This window comes from Coregonus lavaretus, assembly GCF_964263955.1.
Source record: "Coregonus lavaretus genome assembly, contig: HAP1_SCAFFOLD_156, whole genome shotgun sequence".
Taxonomy (NCBI): Eukaryota; Metazoa; Chordata; class Actinopteri; order Salmoniformes; family Salmonidae; genus Coregonus; species Coregonus lavaretus.
The window spans coordinates 527,837-548,769 of record NW_028164304.1 but is presented as its reverse complement, the minus strand read 5'-3'; the positions used below and the strand labels follow the sequence as shown (position 1 = coordinate 548,769).

General features: G+C 43.6%; 1 protein-coding gene across 1 annotated transcript; it reads left to right on the top strand.

Annotated features, from left to right (window-relative positions):
• Positions 1-4,529: 4,529 nt before the first annotated feature.
• Positions 4,530-13,335, top strand: LOC311117218 (cytoplasmic polyadenylation element-binding protein 1-like; the record flags this gene model as incomplete). Its single annotated transcript, XM_084192195.1, has 11 exons — positions 4,530-4,608; positions 7,354-7,590; positions 9,142-9,374; positions 9,651-9,915; positions 10,015-10,128; positions 10,326-10,430; positions 10,857-10,993; positions 11,341-11,539; positions 11,931-12,025; positions 12,926-13,006; positions 13,225-13,335. The coding sequence occupies 11 exons, from the start codon at positions 4,530-4,532 to the stop codon at positions 13,333-13,335; spliced, it is 1,656 nt and encodes a 551-aa protein (XP_084048321.1).
• Positions 13,336-20,933: the final 7,598 nt, after the last annotated feature.

Sequence of the window (20,933 nt, the reverse complement as noted above, 5' to 3'; positions counted from 1 at the left end):
ACAATCAGTTATACAGGTGTTGAATTCCAAAGCAACTACAGGTATGTAAACAACTCCATGAGAGAGGCACAGCGGTGTCATCTACAGGTACGCAGTCACACAAGAACCATGTTCACTTTAGTAGAGCAAGCATGCCCCCTTGTGACAAAAGTAAGTAATAACATGTGTTCGTTCTGGTGGTGTTCTGCAATAAGCACAGAGGCCCCCATCCATTAACAACCTGTAGCCTCCACTCCTTGGCACATGAGTTCATCTGAGAGGATTGGATATGGAGAAAATTCCACCATGCTTAACCATATTGCTTAGACCTATCCAATCCTCTCAGATCCACACGTGTGTCAAGAGTCAGGGCCAAGGTGTTGTTTCTGAAATAGGGTCTGAAATGCTTGTGATTTTACAAACTATAAGGATATTTTAATTTGGAGTTGACAGCCAATGTAGGCATGCAGTAAGGGCAGCCAGCTGAAATGGGAAAATAAGTGTGCGAGGGACACCTATGAATAACATTTGAGTGTCTGAGTAGCCTACCTTATTCACAAATCCATTCTAGGATGTAATACAATTTGAATATGTGCTAAACATTACTACAAGGGCATTTGAACTCTTGAACTCTTGAACTTGACATTATTTGACGAGCAATTTTATATGGTTGTTATTTCAAACTGTTGTTAGTCGAATGCTGTTGCTAGGGAAAATATGTCACCCATGTCCACAGACACTATCAACTGCAACAGTTGTAAGAGACAGAGAATGAACAGGCAGGCGTTAGATATTCAACATATGTGTCAGCATCACCAATCTGTTGTGGCTTCTAAAAGGCTGACATGTTTATAAACTGTTATACCATGGCATTGTTGAACACTCCTTTCTGATTGGCTTGAAGGGCATTCTAGAGCATGCATTATTTCACTATAACACACGGTATATCAGCATGGTAGAATTAATAATATATAATATATAATATGCCATTTAGCAGACGCTTTTATCCAAAGCGACTTACAGTCATGCGTGCATACATTATTTTTTCTTTTTTTCTTTGTGTAATTAATTGACTATAGTTAATTTTCTATGTTCGAGCTGCTTTTGAAAGCAAAAGTCGAATTGAAAACATGATTGGCATTGTTGAATTCTATTTTCATAATAGCAAACTAGGACTGATGGTTTTTAACTCAATTTGCAAGTCTGTTTGGTTGGTTACCAAGGCAACAGATGTACACTACCAGTCAAAAGTTTGGACACACCTACTCATTCAAGGGTTTTCTTTATTTTTTGTACTATTTTCTACATTGTAGAATAATAGTGAAGACATCAAAACTATGAAATAACACATATGGAATCATGTAGTAACCAAAAAAGTGTTAAACAAATCAAAATATATTTTATATTTGAGATTCTTCAAATAGCCACCCTTTGCCTTGATGACAGCTTTGCACACTCTTGGCATTACCCGACCTACGTACAGTACCTGACCCTGGACCTAAGATTAGGACTAGGATATTTATGTAGTTCTGTTCAGTGAACTAGTACATTAGATACGGTCTATTATGGTCAGGACACACCTAGGGGCCCAGTTGTAGGCTACAAGGTGTTGCTATAGGCTAATAAAATAATAGTGACATTATTTCATTACAAAAAAGTAGTTTTACAATATCAATTTAAAATGGCTATCAATTATACATAATTGAGTATCAATAATTATATGTGGACATTGGCTCTGATCAGACCCTACACCCAAACGAGGGCACTACGTTCATCCACCTCTAGCCTGCTAGTCCCCTACCTCTACGGAAGCACAGTTCCCGCTCAGCCCAGTCAAAGCTATTCGCTGCTCTGGCACCCCAATGGTGGAACAAGCTCCCCCACGACGCCAGCACAGCGGAGTCACTGACCACCTTCCGGAGACACTTGAAACCCTACCTCTTTAAGGAATACCTGGAATAGTATAAAGTAATCCTTCTTCCCCCAACCCCCATAAAAAATAAAAATAAATAGGTGGTTGTCCCACTGGCTATCATAAGTTGAATGCACCAATTTGTAAGTCGCTCTGGAGAAGAGCGTCTGGTAAATGATGTAAATGTAAATGTAAATGACATTGACGTTTTTTGACTGTGTTAGAAACCCGATGTTTTTCATGAAATTGCATATTGGGCCAACTGACCTAAAAAGGAACATTGCATTAATTTTATGCAAGGGGGTCACCTGGTGACTAAAGTGCAGGTAAGCAAATGTTGGTGTGCTCTTACATTTACATTTACAATGTATCCAATTATAATTTATTGTGAGGGAGTTTAATAGAACATTTCAGTAATTTAACAGACGCTCTTATCCAGAACGATTTACGACTAGGGTTAAGTGCCTTGCTAATGCACATTTACCTAGTCCGCTCAGGGATTCGAAACAGCGACTTTTTGATTAAGCGCTCAACGCTTTTAACCGCTAGGCCACCTGTCACATTTTACATTTCAGTAATTTAGCAGACGCTCTTATCCAGAGCGACTTACAGTTAGTGAGTGCATACATTTATTTTTTTATTTTTCATACTGGCCCCCCGTGGGAATCGAACCCACAACCCTGGCGTTGCTAACGCCATGCTCTACCAACTGAGCTACATCCCTGCCGGCCATTCCCTCCCCTACCCTATCCTGGACGACGCTGGGCCAATTGTGCGCCGCCCCATGGGTCTCCCGGTCACGGCCAGCTACGACAGAGCCTGGATTCGAACCAGGATCTCTAGTGGCACAGACCACTGCGCCACATTTCTCTGCAGCACTCTCATCAACTAATTTATTTCAGCACATTCCAACAGTTGGCTACTGTTTCGCTCCAGCATTCACTCGTGAAAAACACCTGTCAAATGCTGTGTTCATAACCAAGTGGGAAGGTGGTAATTTCGCGTTATGAAGTAGTAAATACTAGTTGGACGCATTCATGTGCTTTGAAGTCGTTGAGATACGCCGATTGGCTAATGGCAAACAAGATGCGTCAACAATAAATTAAAAGTACAGCTATCATGCTCGCAAACAAATTATAGTGTTCAAAACCCATATTAATAGATAGCTTTTTATAAATAATGTGTTGTTGTTCCATTTAACTACTGAAAATGCTGTTCTCGAGGTAATTTTCTTAGTAGGTGACGTCAGAGGTCAGCCTGTGGGAGAAATCGGCGCTCAGGGATGATAGATGAGGGACGTTCAAGTGAATTTTTCCCAGTCGTATACAAGGGTCTATATGAAGATAAAGCCATCGATCACGTGACACCATCATTCCTATGCGAAAACTCAATAGTGCATTGAAGCCAAATGAAGTCGGTTAAGATGGCGTCTCATGGAGATTTATAACGCGTTCAAAACAACTGGGAACTCGGAAAAATACGATGTCAAATCATGACGTCAGTGATATTTAGGTCGGAAAGTCGGAGCTCTAGAACGAGGCCAGAGTTCCAGGGTTGGATTTCCGAGTTTATTGACCCTTCAAATAGAATTTTCCCAGTCGGAGCTCGTTTTTCCCCTCGAATTCCCAGTTGTTTTGAACGCACTGAACTCGGAAGTCGGAGATTTCCCAGTTCTCAGTTGTAACAAACGCAGTTTGAGCTAGTCCCGGAAGTGACGTTACAGGCTAGCTCAGTGCTGCCACCTCTCATTGAGGAACTCAAGTTGAAGGCCAACCGGGGTACTGCATGCTGCCAAGGGGTGAAAGTAGATTTAATTTCTTCCCAGTACGGGACTCCCTATGTGTGCACACTCTTGCACGCGCACCAAAAAAATGTATGGGCCTAATCATAGAATTCTATTAATTCAATAGGATCTCTGTGGGCTAGTCGTAAACATTTGTCATTTAACTTCTAAAATGTATGACCTTTTATTGTGGAATAAACACAACCTGTCATGATGTTTTCATCTGATTGTCAAACAATAACATAAAAGGGCTCCTTTACTGGGCTACCCCCACACGTTCATCCACTCGCAACAAATCTCCAGCCTCCAAACAGTGGTGAATGGAAAGAGACATCTTTTACACAAAACACCAAAAAGGGAAATGACATTTGGCGATTGTCATTAGGACAGAATTTATGCGTCCACTGTTGTCTGCGCAAGTCTCGATGTCGGCCACTCTTCTCTGCCTTGGCAAAATGTCAGTGTTCTCATCGAACTACATTGCATTTTGGAGTGTAGGCTATACCACCCGTTTTCAAGTACATTCACAATTTTTTCATGCATCTGACTTGCGGTAATGATAAATAATGGTGTAATAGCCAACAGTTTATTGTGATAGGCTCATGTTTTATTTTGCCGGGACGCCTTACCTGACTGTACCGCCTTACTTTCACCCCTGTGGCTGCCATTAGCAACTAAATTATCCTTATAAATCTTCTTCTGTGTGCAATTTTAAAATAATTGATTCAAGGACATACATCTGGTGTATTATAAGCAATTATAGGCGGGATGACTGTCTTTGAAAAAAAAAAATATTTACACGAAGATTGACATTTTTCCATTCACTGTGATGGGGGATCCTGTTTTCTGCGAACAATGCATGAGATACCGCAGTCGGCATTGAACTTCCGCAGCTTCAATGAGAGGGGGCAGTGTTCTCTCCTGGCCGTATGTGGTAAATATCATCTTCCCACTTGGTTATGAACGCAGCATAAGTACTTGGCAATGGTACCGCCCAAATCACCTGATTGGATAGGCATACGTTTACTAATCAATGTGGCTAATTGTCTACCGGCTGCATTCATAAGTATGACCTCGACTTAGGTTACGGTTGTTTGAAACATTTCTGTTAGACGTTTCCTACCATGGCGTTTTCATTGGTAAGAAAAACCCAACGAATAGTTATATTTTCGCTCAATGGTTTTTGTCTTTCAAACAATAACAGTAGCACATGAAAAGCATATAGGCCTAGGCTACAATTAAAAGTAGGCCGCTACTGCTAGCCTAATAGGTTTAGGCCTAAATATATATAAAATGGACAAAAAGCCAATATCGGGACTTTTTTTGCCTGAAAATGAACCTAGAATATGTATTATCCAGGGTGATCGGTGTAGCCTACAAAGCCCTATATTTGTTAATTTAAAATGTAAAAAAACCTTACTTGAATTACATCAAAGTGATATTTTAACAAGTCTGTTCTCTTGTCATTTCTAGAAAGACGAATTTAGACCCCATGACAATTGGGCACCCGAATCACCAGCCTTGTCCACTTGCAGTAACGCGGACATATATCGTAGAATGAACACCATGTTGGGCAACTCTCTGGATTTTACTGGTGTGTGCACAACATCCGGCACCAAGGGAAAGCTAGACATGCTCCTGACCGGTAAACTCTTTCTCGCTGCACGTGTACATTGGGATGACACATTGGTATGCTTGTTGTCAGTGGCAGTAAAGGGGAAACTATTAGCATACTAAACATACAATTTCCCTTTTTTAATGGCTAAAGTTTTGTAGTCCACACCACAGCTTTGTCATAATTGTGGGAACAGCTGATTCATGCTGCACCGTCTGCAGCATTGCAGCACTTGTAGTCTAAGCTTTCCAGAGCTTGAGGTCTTTGCCAAGACTCTCACAGACACTGCAATTCTACTGTATTTAACCTGATAGATTTCTTTTAAAATCAGTCAGTACTCACTAGGCCACCAAACTTGGTCACTTTTTAGTTTTTAATGAATTGACAAGATAATTGGATTATAATTTGTAACATTGTTACACTCATAGTTCTTAATATAAGGCAAATGCAACTTGGTCTCAGAGCATTTCGTATTCTGTAAGTAAATCCGACACACTCCATTTAATGTTACGATTCGTATGGTATGTATTAATTCGTGGATGTCATCACCTATTTTGGATGATATGTTACGAATTTGTAAAACGCACAATGTTACGAATTTGCAAAACTGTACAATAATTACCAATTTGCTAAATGTATGATATGTTATGAATTTTGGCTAGGTGGCTAATGTTAGCTAGCTGGCTAATGTTAGCTGGGTTAGGGTTAAGTTTAGGAGTTACGTTAAAGGGTTAGGGGAAGGGTTAGCAAACATGCTAAGTAGTTGGAAAGTTGCTGAAATGTTGAAGTTGTCAGTGAGATTTGAACTCACAACCTTTGGGTTGCTAGACGTTCGAGTTATACGCCAACCCATCGACCCCGACCAACCACGTTAAGTAACCATTTGTCTTATGTAACCGTACCAAACATGATATCATACTCATTTGCATCCCGGATTTACATTTACTATGTTACGTCTAGTCTGACACCAGGCTGCAAAATGTCTTACACTTCAATTCAGTTGGCACCAATGGGTTTTGACCACATTGTCATCCCTTTATTATGAACCTTCCATACAACTGTGTAACCAGACTTGGGCCATATTTTAATTATCACAGGCTAGTATAGTTGGTTTTTATGCTGAAATGTTGAGATTTTCTCAAAACAAGTCATTTTATAATTTTGATTTACTTGCACATTTTACACAGGTTACAACAATCACTCCTTGATGAGATTGGGTGTAAATGATGCATTGTAAACTATTGAGTCAGTCGGCGACATTAATCCAGCTAGAAACGAAGCTTCAATGATGGCCTATCCCCCTCCACCACCCCTCTCCTCTGCCCTGCCTGGAGTTGCTGAATCAGGTCTGTAGCTAGCAGTTGGAGGCTGTCCAGCCCTGAAGTGCGATGGGGCAAGCTGGCGGTGCAAATCACCCCGTCCTCCTACTTCTGATCAGTCAGCTGCTGCTACTATAGCTTCTCTGTGGGACACTGGCAAATCTGGGAGGGTGGGCCAGCCAGCTCAATACACCAGGGATTTCTGCTCTGTGCCCCCTCCTCCCCTGCAGCTAGCGTATTACCACACCCCTCTCTCTGCTAGTCACCCTCCCTCTCTGCCTCATCTCTCTCTCACTCTCTGCCGGCTCACTCAGGAAACTAGGCTAGAGCCACTGTTAGCAGCAGCTGGCTGCCACCGCCAACACTGACAGACGCTGTGCCGGGGGAGTTCTATCAGCCTGCGAATATCTCCAACTGGAATTTTTCATTACCCAGTTAGAGGAAACGGAAGGGGGGTGGCAGTGGAGCTGATGTCATTAGCAGGGGGGTGCGAGTGAATCAGCAGTCAGGTCACATGCTAAGTCGGTCAGTGATGCAGATGGAAATGCATGGCAGTTGCACCGGGCAGTCGCAGCAGGTTCGCCCCCTGATCACAATGCAGGGAAGGGTCGCTACAGTCTGACTTCATTTCTATCAGTAAGATTTTGTTTTTGGGAAGGAGAAGCCATTTCACTCGACACCCTCTTCCCTCAGGCAGATGCAGGGTGCCTAACTGTTCATTCGCTCTCTCCTCGTTCGTCCACAGACCTGCAGGAATCGGAGCTGGCTGCAGTGGGCAGCAGGATGCTCTTCCCCAGCAGCAGTGTCGGTGGCAGCGGAGGCTCTCCCCACGAGGGCTCCTCCAGAGGCCTGCCAGATGTCAACGACCTGGGTCTGGGCCTCCAGTCCCTCAGCCTGTCCGGCTGGGAGCGCCCCTGGAGCAGCCATGACACGGACGCACACACCACCGCTGCTTCCCAGGCCCACACCAGCTCTACCTCCAGTGAGTACTGAAATACTTCCTGTGTAGTGAATACTTACTGTTGACAATGTGTCAAATGAAGTAAAGACAGGAAGTACATTAACATAAATGCTTTGACTGTCCTGCTAGTTCTACTGTACTACCTGTTCCAATGTGCTGGGAATAGACTGCTAGTGTCTAGTCCTACTTCACATTGGATATAGTGAATACTATAGCCTATGTAGATTTTTGTATGACGTTGTGCCAATGTAACTTGCTCTGGTTTTGAGACAGTATCCTGTATTCTCAGTAATGACTTCAGTTCAGATGTCAGCATCTGAGGTGTTTCTCTTGGGTTTGGTCTGAAGTATTTGAATGATTTGATACTGAGCTATTGTCATCCCTAGATGGAGATCTGTTTCATCAGGCTGTTGTAGTGAATGATGTGGCAGTTTGTCCTCGTCTGAACCTGCTGTTTATGTCCACAAACGGGGTGACCCTTTCATCAACTTGTTTTTCAGATATTCAGCAGGGTCCCTGCTTAATTGACTTGTTAAATTCTGCATTTTCCCCTAAAGATGAAGGCGTGAATGTACTTGCCTCAAGAACCTTTTACATAATTATTTGTCTTGGGGAATATTCTATTCAATATTGTCTTACGTAATATCTCATTTCATGTTTTAGCTTAATGACATTCCCCTGCCTCCATGCAGTGTCCCTTCCCCTCTCACTTTGTACTGACCCAGTTCTTGTGACGAGATTGCATCACAACATATCCATACCGTCCCAGACACAACCTCGTTAACAGCACTGCCCACTGGGACCGCTACAGATCCACAGTATATATTTGGCGTGGGTGTCAGCTGATCCTGTCTGCGTGGGTGTCAGCTGATCCTGTCTGCGTTGGCAGCCCAGCCCAATGATCAGGGCTTGCCAAGCTCCTTACAACCAATAGTGTTTTAATGCAGTAGGTTAGTGACCATGCTAGTTGTTGTGATGGGGCGTTAGACATATACGTTTCATTATGGAATATTGCATAACAACTATAACAAGACATGAGTCTTTTAACCTTGCCTTGTTCTCTGGTTTTAGCCTTATGGTGTATTATCTCAATCCTTTCAGCGTCTTGGCACCAGGAGTTCAATGAAACTATTTAGGAATGTTTTAAAATGGCTCTGCTTGGCTGATCGGCTGAAATGCTGAGTCTGTCTAGTCATAGTGTTAGAAACTGGAATCTGGAATGGACAGATGGCCACTATGCTAAAGCGTAATGGTTTACCAGTCACAATTGCTCACTCGGAAGCATCCATTTTGTAACCAGTTGATAAAAATGGGCTCCCAGAATGTTCCTGTTATTGACAGTGTGGACCCTATAGCATAGTGTGGATTCCCTATACATTAGAAATGAGTCACATGAAGATCATATCAGGTTTCTTTAACTATCTGCTGGTTTTATGTTCTCCTAATCTGGGAGCTGTGAAATGGATGATCTAGCAGGTAAAGTGTTTAGTGCTGGTTGAATAACCTTATATCAGCTTCAGCCTCTGATGCTGCTAGTTGGAAGATCTGACAAACATGCTGTTGTGGTCTCAGTGCTGGACATGCTGGGCAGTCCCCTGGGCCAGATCCTGGGCAAGCCCCTTGGCTACCACCCCCCCAGCGAGCCCATGGGCACGGCAGCTGACTTCCTGGAAAAGTTCCCCGGCATGGCGCGCATGACCAGCCGTCTGGACTCTCGCTCCTTCCTGGACTCGCGCTCCAGCAGCCCTGTAGACTCTGAAACCAGTGGCTTCAGCTCCGGCTCGGACCACCTCTCAGACCTGCTCGTAAGTATCTGTGTACGTGGGGGGGGTGGGTGTACGTTTGTAAACTTGGGATGTGGTTTTTGAATTGATGTAATTTACAGTGATATGCATTTGACATACATTTCACTCAATGATTGTCGCGGTTTAGATTTTCATCTTCATTGTTGAGGGTTAGACTTTTAGTTTGTTGATCAAGGTCATATCACATTTTGTTTTGCCACAGAGCAATTTATGAAGATTTATGGCCTTTCTGCTGATCTGAAGGAATATCTCCTGTAACCCCCTCCCCCTGACCAGTCCTCCCTGAGGATCTCTCCCCCCCTACCTTTCCTCATGTCCAGCATGCAGAAGGACTCTATGAGGCTGAGCTCTCTGGGCTCCAGGCTGGACTACCAGGACCACGGCTCCCCTCTCACCCCACCGCCCAGCGCCACCAGCTCTGCTACGGCCCTGTCCCGCCGCTGGCCCGGGGCATCAATATGGCCAAGCCTGGACCTGCTGGAGACTCCCGACGACCCCTTCAGCATCGAGAGGGAGGCCCGCCTGCACAGGCAGGCGGCTGGTATGGGACAACAATGCTAACACGTTGAGCTTTCTTTTTAATCTATACGTCCTTGTGTTCTACTGCTGTTAACCAGCTCAGTCTTGACTATCCCTTCAGCTGTAAATGAAGCCACCTTCACCTGGAGTGGACAGCTGCCTCCCCGCAACAACAAGAACCCTCTGTACTCCTACAAGGTCTTCCTGGGAGGAGTACCCTGGGATATCACTGAAGGTACGGCTGTTTGACCAGCTCCATGGCATTAAATTGGCTCTAATTTGATCTTATTTTAGTGTGGATGCACATTTGGAAAGGGAGGAACAATGTTAAACAATCTTGAATCAGATTGGGTTCACAGAACACTATTTCTGTTTAACTGACCTATTACTGGTCTTTGACACCTTCTGCTGACCCTTTGCTCTTCTCTCCAGCTGGTCTGATCAACACTTTCAGTGGCTACGGCCCTCTGAGTGTGGAGTGGCCCGGTAAGGATGGCAAGCATCCTCGCTGCCCTCCCAAAGGTAATATGCCCAAAGGTAATGACAGGCTGGTAGGATATTTACTCTTCCTTACGGTTCTAAGGTGGCACAGTGGTGGGCACTGGGCACGTAGTGGGACGGTGAGTTTAGACATAAGTGTACTTGGTCACTCAATGGTTCCAACAAACCCTACTCCACACACACATGCAAGAAGTGGAATATTCTGGGTTTCTTGGTCTACCATGTTGTCATGTTGAGAATGAGTTTGATGAGCTGTTTACCTCCCTGGCTTCAGAATGGAGGTCAGAGTGGATTGTATCACTTGAGGACTCACTAACAATTGAGAATAAACTATGAGCAACACGTATTGGAATGTCTTTGCTCACATCCACCATATTATTACTCTTGACCCATAATAGACTAGCAAACTCACTACGTCTGTCAGTTGGCTTGGTGTTCACGCTCTGCTGTGCTCTGCTGTAGGCTACGTTTACCTTGTGTTTGAGAACGAGAAGTCTGTTCGTGCACTGCTCCATGCCTGCACCCAGGACCTGCTCCACCCTGAGGAGAACGGAGAATACTACTTCAAGATGTCTAGCCGCAGGATGCGCTGCAAGGATGTGAGTGGGGGGAGGGGGTCCTAGTGACTGCAGCCAGGGGGTTTTGACAAACTGCGTTCAAATTCTCTACCCTTCTCCCAGAAGTGTGCGCCTTAATAAAAAATATTTGTTAGCTTAGTAGATGAGCTAGTTCAGGGCTACAACAACATTGTGAAACATCTGGGGGTCCCTGGTGAGGTTTTGAAAACCACTGGTTTAGTGTGAAAGGGCTTGGAGGCAAATATTTCATGTGAACATAGGATATCCACAACCAAACGTTTCACATAACATGTGAAATGTTGAGGAAGAAAGACACTGCTAGACTATTGCTACCCTTGACCCTCTTCCCCTTCTCTCTGATCCCACAGGTGCAGGTGATTCCCTGGGTGATCTCGGACAGTAACTACGTGCGCTGCCCCTCCCAGCGCCTGGACCCCAGCAAGACTGTGTTTGTGGGCGCTTTGCACGGCATGCTCAACGCAGAGGCCCTGGCCAGCATCATGAATGACCTGTTTGGCGGAGTGATGTATGCTGGGATTGACACCGACAAGCACAAGTACCCGATAGGTGAGAGATTCCTCATTACTGTTGAAAGACTGGCACCAACTAGCCACGACTGTAGGATTATATTGGTTGATGTAGCTTTATTGTGAATGTCCATGGTGTGTTCTGTAACTGTCTGAAATGCAGCGGTCATTAAGTGTGTAATGTACATTGACAGGTTCTGCATTGCTTGCTCTTTGGGGTTTTAGGCTGGGTATCTGTAGAGCATTTTGTGACAACTGCGGAGGTAAAAAGGGTTTAAAATTTGAGAAGTAGCCTATTGCTGTCTGGGTGTGACCTTGCGTTGAAGACTGGCTGGTTCCACTCACTGAGTTCCAGTTGAGCTTTTTATCCAGTAGAGGGGGGTGGTAATGGTATCAATCCTTCCCTTTCACCTGAACCTCATAATGTACAGGGTCTGGGCGTGTCACCTTCAACAACCAGCGCAGTTACCTGAAGGCTGTGTGTGCAGCGTTTGTGGAGATCAAAACCCCCAAGTTTACAAAGAAGGTAAGAGCCGAATGCGCCTGATTTTAAGACTTGAACAGCAGTGACTGCTTTCAACTATACTGAACAAAAATATAAACGCAACAATTTCAAAGATTTTACCGAGGTTAGAGTTCATGTGAGGAAATCAGTCATTCATTAGACCCTAATCTATGAATTTCACATGACTGGGAATACAGATCAGTCTGTTGGTCAGATGCCTTATTAAACAATGGGCTTCACAATGGGCCTTAGGATCTCGTCCGTCACTGTATTTTTGTGCATTCAAATTGCCAATTGATAAAATGCTACTGTTAGTTGTCCGTAGCTTATGCCTGCCCATACGTAACCCCACCGCCACCATGTGGCACTCTCTTCACAACGCTCGCCCACACGATGCCATACACATGGTCTGCGGTTGAGGCCAGTTGGATGTACTGCCAAATGCTCTAAAACGACGTTGGAGGCAGCTTATGGTAGAGAAATGAACATTCAATTATCTGGAAACAGCTGTGGTGGATATTCCTGCAGTCAGTATGCCAATTGCATGCTCCATCAACTTGAGACATCTGTGGCATTGTGTTGTGACAAACTGCACATTTTAGTGACCTTTTGTCCCAGCACAAGGTGCACCTGTGTAATGATCATGCTGTTTAATCAGCTTCTAGATATGCCACACCTGACAGGTGGATGGATTATCTTGGCAAAGGAGAAATGCTCACTAACAGAGAGAAATAAGCTTTTTGTGCGTATGGAACATTTTCAGGGATCTTTTATTTCAGCTCATGAAACATGTTGCGTTTTATATTTTTAAGTGGATTATGGTTTATTATTGAAGAATTCAGCTCCTCTAATTGGGCTGTGTAATTATTCCCTTCTCTCAATGGTCTGAATACTAAGCACTGTGATAATGTCCTTTCTCAGGTTCAGATTGACCCCTACCTGGAGGACTCCATGTGCCAAGTGTGCAGTCGCCAACCCGGGCCGTTCTTCTGCAGGGACCAGGTGTGTTATGACTTTGTTTTGACGTGAAGCTAGGAGTACAATTTCTGGTCTAACTAATCATGTTTAAGTATGTATATATCCACTAAGGCCTCCTACTAAGCCTTTATTCAGGAAGCGTACATTTGTGTAAGTGATAAATGTTTAGGAACATCAATGACGCACATGCATGTTCGCCACAGAGCGCTCACTACTGCCTGGCTTGCCTGTGTTCTCCCCAGGCCTGCTTCAAGTACTACTGTCGCTCCTGCTGGCACTGGCAGCACTCCATGGACCTCCTGAGCAACCACCGGCCCCTGATGCGCAACCAGAAGAACAGGGACTCCAGCTAGAGCAGAGGAGTCCAGCGAGGGGGTGGAGAGAGCCCCACACCTCACGGGTGAGGACACACAGAGGGCGTCCGCAGAGCACGAGTGTCCAGCTGCCCGCGACACCAGGGGCACAATGGCACTCCCACCAGGACTGGGGGAGAAACACTGTAGAAAAGTCTACTGCTGCACTTGCTACTTTTTGCTGTTTACTTGTTCACGTTGGCACTATGCACAGTGACCTTTTTGGGATAGTCAGGGGCCCCCACACTTCCTTATGCAGTTTCCCCGACTTGTGGCCAGACGAGACGTGATTCAGGCCAGGGTTCAGAAGTAGATGAAAATGCCTTGCTTTGTTTTTTTTTCTTATCCTTACGTTTTTTTGATTTGTTTTACATGCGTTGCATATTAAGGAGCGATCATGCACGTCTCATTGCCATTCATTGGTAGATACCATACAGTGCCTTCAAATTGTTCCACCCCTTCGCCCCCACCCCCAGTTGGCTTACTGTTTTTCCTGTGCAAGCCAGCTGGTGTTTTTTACTTTGGAAGATGAGTTGGGCTTCATTTAACCAGTCGCATTTCAGACATTTTTACGCAGTTTTTTACTAATTTGTACACAAACGGTTTTAAGTCATGACAAGGAAATTTGGAACCGAATTCTACCTGGCGGCTTTTTAATTTTTTCCCTCCCCTTGGTTTTTCCTCACCCCAAAGTATTAGTCTGGGGCTGGTGGTAGATTTGTTCTCCCTACCGGTGTTCTACTGCAGGGGTATGCAACCCTGTTCCTGGAGTGTCGCAAGGTCTACAGGATATTGTTCCAACTAGGCACCACACCTGACCAACTGAGCTAATTGATCAGTTCAGTGATTTCCTAAATTCAACACACCTGGTCTTCTAGGTTGGTTAAAATCCAAAACATGAAGTGCCTGCGGCGCTCCAGGACCACCCCTGTTCTACTGAATGGGCACAAATAAAGGTGTTGAAGCATTACTTTGCTTGTGGTGTTGGGCCTGTTCATAAAGCCTAACGTTGCTGGACACTGCTTCAACTGGGTTTCCATCATGTTTTTCAATCAATTGGATGGATCTTTACTGAGACTGGAACGGACATTGACATTTTGATTGTAAGTTACGTAGTTTTATTGTTGCACTTTTTAATTTGCACTTTAGGAGAGGGTGGCAGTGATTTTTTATCACTGTTTTTGTACATGAACAGAGGGGCTCTGAGCCCAGATATGAGCAGCTGCTTGTTTCCTGTTGAATGTAGAACTTCCACTTTGCTAAAAACATACCAAGAGCTGGAGTAGACCGAACACAGCTTTCCCTGTGCTTTCTTACCCCATTGCCTTCCTTGTTCCAGTTGGATATATGCATATTGAGCTGTGTGCCAAAGACTAGCGTCTTTTTTTCCCCCCATCAAGTTACTCATGCTGAGCTTGTCTTAGCCCAGCTGCTTTTTAGAGTTTTGAAAGTCTACCTCACTGTGGTCTCTTTGCTGCTACTTACTGATGTGGATTATGTTCAGATTGGGCACAATAAAGGTGTTTAAGCATTACTTGTTGCTTCTGGTCTTACTCTTATACTACAATCTTGTCTGATTTATTTCCATGAATTTGTGCATTGCTCTTGTGTGACATTACCTTAGAAATTAAGTGGATTTAAAGATGGTTAGTTTTTTAAAATGTGGCTTGTGATGACTCATTGTTACGCTACTTACATCATGAAACAGCTGGGGATGATCTGAAATTTGAGGTAACAATGATTGCCTTCAGAAAGTGTACTTACCCCTTATTCCACATTTAGTTACAGCCTGAATTAAAAATAGGTTAAATAGATTCTCACCTGTCTACAAACCACCCCATAATGACTTAGAAAATATGTTTATAGATATTTTTGTACATTCACATCAAGGATTTGGCTCATTCATTGTTCCCTTCATCCGTACCAGTCTCTGCTGCAGAAAAGCCTCCCCCTAGCATGACGCTGCCACCACCATGCTTCAAGGTAGGGATGGTGTTAGACGGGTGATGAGCTGTGCAGTAGCGGTGTGTGGAATCAAGGGGAAGCCAAGCCCCCCTTCCCGCCCCCCAAAAAGCCATATAACAACCTATGTGTTGTGATAATTGCATTTGCTATATAACCTGTTAGTTCATATGCCTTGCGACCGTGATACATAAGCCTAAAAGCCGAGACAGTGGCAGAATAAATTCGATTAACCTTTGTTTAATCACACCGGATAGCAACCTCTGTCCAGTGAAGTCCACAAAGCATGTACAGTAACAGACAGTTGCATGGTCAAGCAAGTTAATGTTTCTGACATCTTCGGACCACAGTTACCGCAAGTCGCAAAGAAAACAGGAGCCGCCTACACCATTCCAGCACCTCTGCTTAGTCTAACAGTGACAACTAAAAGATGCCAAAAACGATTTAGTCCAATCAACGTAAGCTAAATATGTGGCTGTCGATGGTTCTGTGTTCGTGCAAGTAGAAAAACATGACTCACCCTACTTGTAGAAAAATGCCATCCTCGGTCTATCACTGTCATATAATACACACTTATTTTTGTTGTCGTAGGCTACCTGGCTAAAATGCTTGCTCGCCTAACTTTCATTCATGGGCAATGTTAGCTAGTTAACATTAGCCTTCTACATCTAGCTACATATTGAACTTCCATCCTCTCAGGCCATAGGCAAAACAATTTCTGAATTAATGGTTGGATCAGAATCGCAGTTATAAACATTGGCCAGTACGGAGAAATAAGTAAAACCGCAAGTCCAAATCCCTGTCTCCATCCATGGCTAATTTACAAATCCCTGTCTCCATCCATGGCTAACACAAGATGCAACAATTTAAGTTTTTCTGTCAATGATGTATGCTCTCAATGGGATTTGATGCCAAATCCAAGCTGGCTTCCCTTGACACTTTTTTTGGGGGGGGGGGGCGCCAGGACCATTCACAGTTGAGCTCAATGCTGATTGGGTCATTTTTTAAATACTGTTTTTGTCACGGGAGGCCAGATCCTTGCTGGCTTGCCTTCAATGTTACGGGCGGCAACAATGTCATACTTGTTTGGACCAGACCGCATCAGATAGATGGCCTACACCTAGAGAGACAGAACGGCGCTGTTTCGCGCGCTCTGATGCTTTCCTCCTGTGATACATTCAGCCTCTTGCGAACTGAAGGCAAATTATGAAACAGAGCTACGAAATAAAATCTGTTTTTATTGGTCAATTTTTTTGGGAAGCCTGGCTTCCCTTGGCATCCATTAATACACGCCACTGGAGCTGTGCCTGGTTTTCTCCAGACATGGCTCTTTGAATTGAGGCCAAAGCGTTAAATCATCTCAGACCAGTCTTTTGCCTTATCATCTGTCTTTCACGTGCCTTTTTGCAAACTCCAGGCGTGTGGTCATGTGCCTTTTTCTCAGGAGTGGCTTGTCTGGCCACTCCCCCATAAAGCCCAGATTGGTGAAGACTTGTCCTTCTGGCATGTTCTCCCATCTCAGCCAAGGAACGCTGTAGTTTTGTCATTGGGTTCTTGGTCACCTCCCTGACAAAGATCCTTGCCTGGTTGCTCAGTTTGGTTAGAAGGCCAGCTCTAGGAAGGCTGGGTAGTTCCATATTTTTTTCAATTTCCCAATGATGTAGATCACTGTTCTTGGAAACGTTCAACACTCTAGAAATAGTTTTATACCCTTCCCCAAATATGTCTCATCACAATTCTCTCAGATCTACGGACAGTTCCTTGGACTTCATGGTATAGTTTCTGCTCTGACATGCACTGTCAACTGTGGGACCTTGTACTGTACAGACAGGCGTTTCTTTCTAAATCAAGTCCAAAGGAGACTCCAAGTTGTAGTGACATCTCAAGGATGATCAAAGGAAATTGGATGCTCAATTTAGAGTGTCAGAGCAAAGAGGTGTGAATACTTACGTAAATTGTATTTCATTTTCAATAAATTTGCAAACATTTCTAAAAACATGTTTTCACTTTGTCATTGAGGTATTGTGTGTAGATGGGTGAGGAAAAATACATTGATTTAATTCATTTTGAATTCAGGCTGTAACAAAATGTGGAATAAGTCTGAAGGCACATCATTCGTTACAAGTTGCTGAAATGGATACCAACTAGAACACATGCCAAAATCTCAATCTTTCCTCAATGTTGTAACTAGCACTTGTCCCAAAAGGGGCATACTTGACACACTATCCCCATTTACAGTGGGGGAAAAAAGTATTTAGTCAGCCACCAATTGTGCAAGTTCTCCCATTTAAAAAGATGAGAGGCCTGTAATTTTCATCATAGGTACACGTCAACTATGACAGACAAATTTAGAAAAAAAAATCCAGAAAATCACATTGTAGGATTTTTTTATGAATTTATTTGCAAATGATGGTGTAAAATAAGTATTTGGTCACCTACAAACAAGGAAGATTTCTGGCTCTCACAGACCTGTAACTTCTTCTTTAAGAGGCTCCTCTGTCCTCCACTCATTAGCTGTATTAATGGCACCTGTTTGAACTTGTTATCAGTATAAAAGACACCTGTCCACAACCTCAAACAGTCACACTCCAAACTCCACTATGGCCAAGACAAAAGAGCTGTCAAAGGACACCAGAATCAAAATTGTAGACCTGCACCAGGCTGGGAAGACTGAATCTGCAATAGGTAAGCAGCTTGGTTTGAAGAAATCAACTGTGGGAGCAATTATTAGGAAATGGAAGACATACAAGACCACTGATAATCTCCCTCGATCTGGGGCTCCACGCAAGATCTCACCCCGTGGGGTCAAAATGATCACAAGAACGGTGAGCAAAAATCCCAGAACCACACGGGGGGGACCTAGTGAATGACCTGCAGAGAGCTGGGACCAAAGTAACAAAGCCTACCATCAGTAACACACTACGCCGCCAGGGACTCAAATCCTGCAGTGCCAGACGTGTCCCCCTGCTTAAGCCAGTACATGTCCAGGCCCGTCTGAAGTTTGCTAGAGTGCATTTGGATGATCTAGAAGAGGATTGGGAGAATGTCATATGGTCAGATGAAACCAAAATATAACTTTTTGGTAAAAACTCAACTCGTCGTGTTTGGAGGACAAAGAATGCTGAGTTGCATCCAAATAACACCATACCTACTGTGAAGCATGGGGGTGGAAACATCATGCTTTGGAGCTGTTTTTCTGCAAAGGGACCAGGACGACTGATCCGTGTAAAGGAAAGAATGAATGGGGCCATGTATCGTGAGATTTTGAGTGAAAACCTCCTTCCATCAGCAAGGGCATTGAAGATGAAACGTGGCTGGGTCTTTCAGCATAACAATGATCCCAAACACACCGCCCGGGCAACAAAGGAGTGGCTTCGTAAGAAGCATTTCAAGGTCCTGGAGTGGTCTAGCCAGTCTCCAGATCTCAACCCCATAGAAAATCTTTGGAGGGAGTTGAAAGTCCGTGTTGCCCAGCGACAGCCCCAAAACATCACTGCTCTAGAGGAGATCTGCATGGAGGAATGGGCCAAAATACCAGCAACAGTGTGTGAAAACCTTGTGAAGACTTACAGAAAACGTTTGACCTGTGTCATTGTCAACAAAGGGTATAACAAAGTATTGAGAAACTTTTGTTATTGACCAAATACTTATTTTCCACCATAATTTGCAAATAAATTCATTAAAAATCCTACAATGTGATTTTCTGGAGAATTTTTTTTATCATTGTCTGTCATAGTTGACGTGTACCTATGATGAAAATTACAGGCCTCATCTTTTTAAGTGGGAGAACTTGCGCAATTGGTGGCTGACTAAATACTTTTTCCCCCCACTGTATATCTGGTGCTAATGTGTTCTAATCTTGTCCACATTCGGATTGTGCCCACATTTTTAGACCGGTGTAGAAGATTAAAAGACTGTCATATAATTGATCAGAGCTTCCTGACCACCTCCGAAGGTAGTCGGGCACGCTTTGTCTGGATATCTTTACGAATGTGTAAGGATCTTGGCAGTGAAACAAGTCACACCAGCCTTAAATCATTGAATGTTGGCACGGTTGACTTATGGCATCAATATGTCTCAAAATACATTTTATTTTGAAAAATCGGTCAATTTGGATACATGGAGGGACCAGGAAATTTGTTCACAATGCGGACGGATAAAATACATTTTAATACATTTTGTAGACAAATGTCTGGAAATGTGGGTACAATCCGATGTGGACAAGATCAGGATGTTAGCAACAGTTATAAATGAGGCTTCTGGGTCATAGGTGTGTTAAAGAGAAAACACCCTGGTACAAAGCATAGTATATGTAATGTTTGCCTAGGTACATCATTGATAAGTGTTACATAGGATTTGGCTACTTGTAAAGTAACTTCAGGTGTAATTACTGGGGGGGAATAGCAAAATAACGGTTCTCTATTCACACTGCCCTTGCCTTTGAATGAGGACAACTCTTTTGCCAGTTCACTTCCCCTCTTTTTTTTTTTTTTTAGGTCAGAGTCCTCTTTGCATTCACATTGCTATGTTTAGAAAGGAACATTCACTCAATACACCAATATGCAGGATGAGTCATTCCATCAGAACGTGTTATCGGACAGCTATATATACACACATTTTTGGAAGCTAATAGATTGCATTTAGTTAAAAGATGCGACAATTGTAATCAGAAGATACTATTAACATGTAAATATTATTGGCATCAATAAATAGAAGGATAACTGCAGATTAAATAATGCTGTAATTGAAAATTGTACACCCAATCTAGGCTACTGCACCTTTAAGAACTAGAATTGATTTTATACCCTATGTTCTGATTCTCACCAAATGTTGTCTTCTCACACTATTCAAACCCCACACTCAAATAATCAGTTTATGAAGCTCTCTTAGCCTATAGATCAATATAGCAAAACAATTATCTGAACTAAAAACACATTTTGGCCAATCACAAATCAATATCCAAAACAGCACCAAAAGATGTCTGCGTGTGAGGGGTTATGGCAGGGGAAACAGTGTTGCATTAGTCTAGCGGGTGGGAACCTGGGGAGCTTTGTGTTCACATTGCCCTAAACAAGGGACTGGGACTGAGAAATTCAAGCGAACCGAATTCAAGACAACCTCTCGAGATGGTCTCAGTTCGGTTCACTTCGGGGGCTCTTTTGAGGGGTCCGAGTTCCTTTGGCGTGTTCACACTGGACAAAAAATTAAGCGAACCGGCGGAGTTCACAAAAATTGTCTGAAAGGGACCAAGTGTGAAAACCCCCTTAGACAATATTGAGATGGATCTTCAGAGTATTGAGATGGATCCTCTTACAGAGTTGATATGGAGTCTGGTAGTACGATTGTTTTAGCCCGGGATTCAATCCGATCACGGGTTATAGGCATTGCAGCTTTTAGTTAATGTACCCACGTTCACGGTAAACGCTGCATAGGTCGGCTCAATCGGAAATAGTCTATAAAAGCTGCAATTATCCACAATCGGATTGCATCCTGACCCTGGGGCTCTATTCAATCACATCCCCTTTAGCCGACATCCGCATAGCGGTTGTTTGGCATTGTCGGGAAGTGGAACTGCTTTAGAGTGGTCAAATCCACAGCAGCCCCTGGCATTATACCTAAAGCAGACATTACTATTA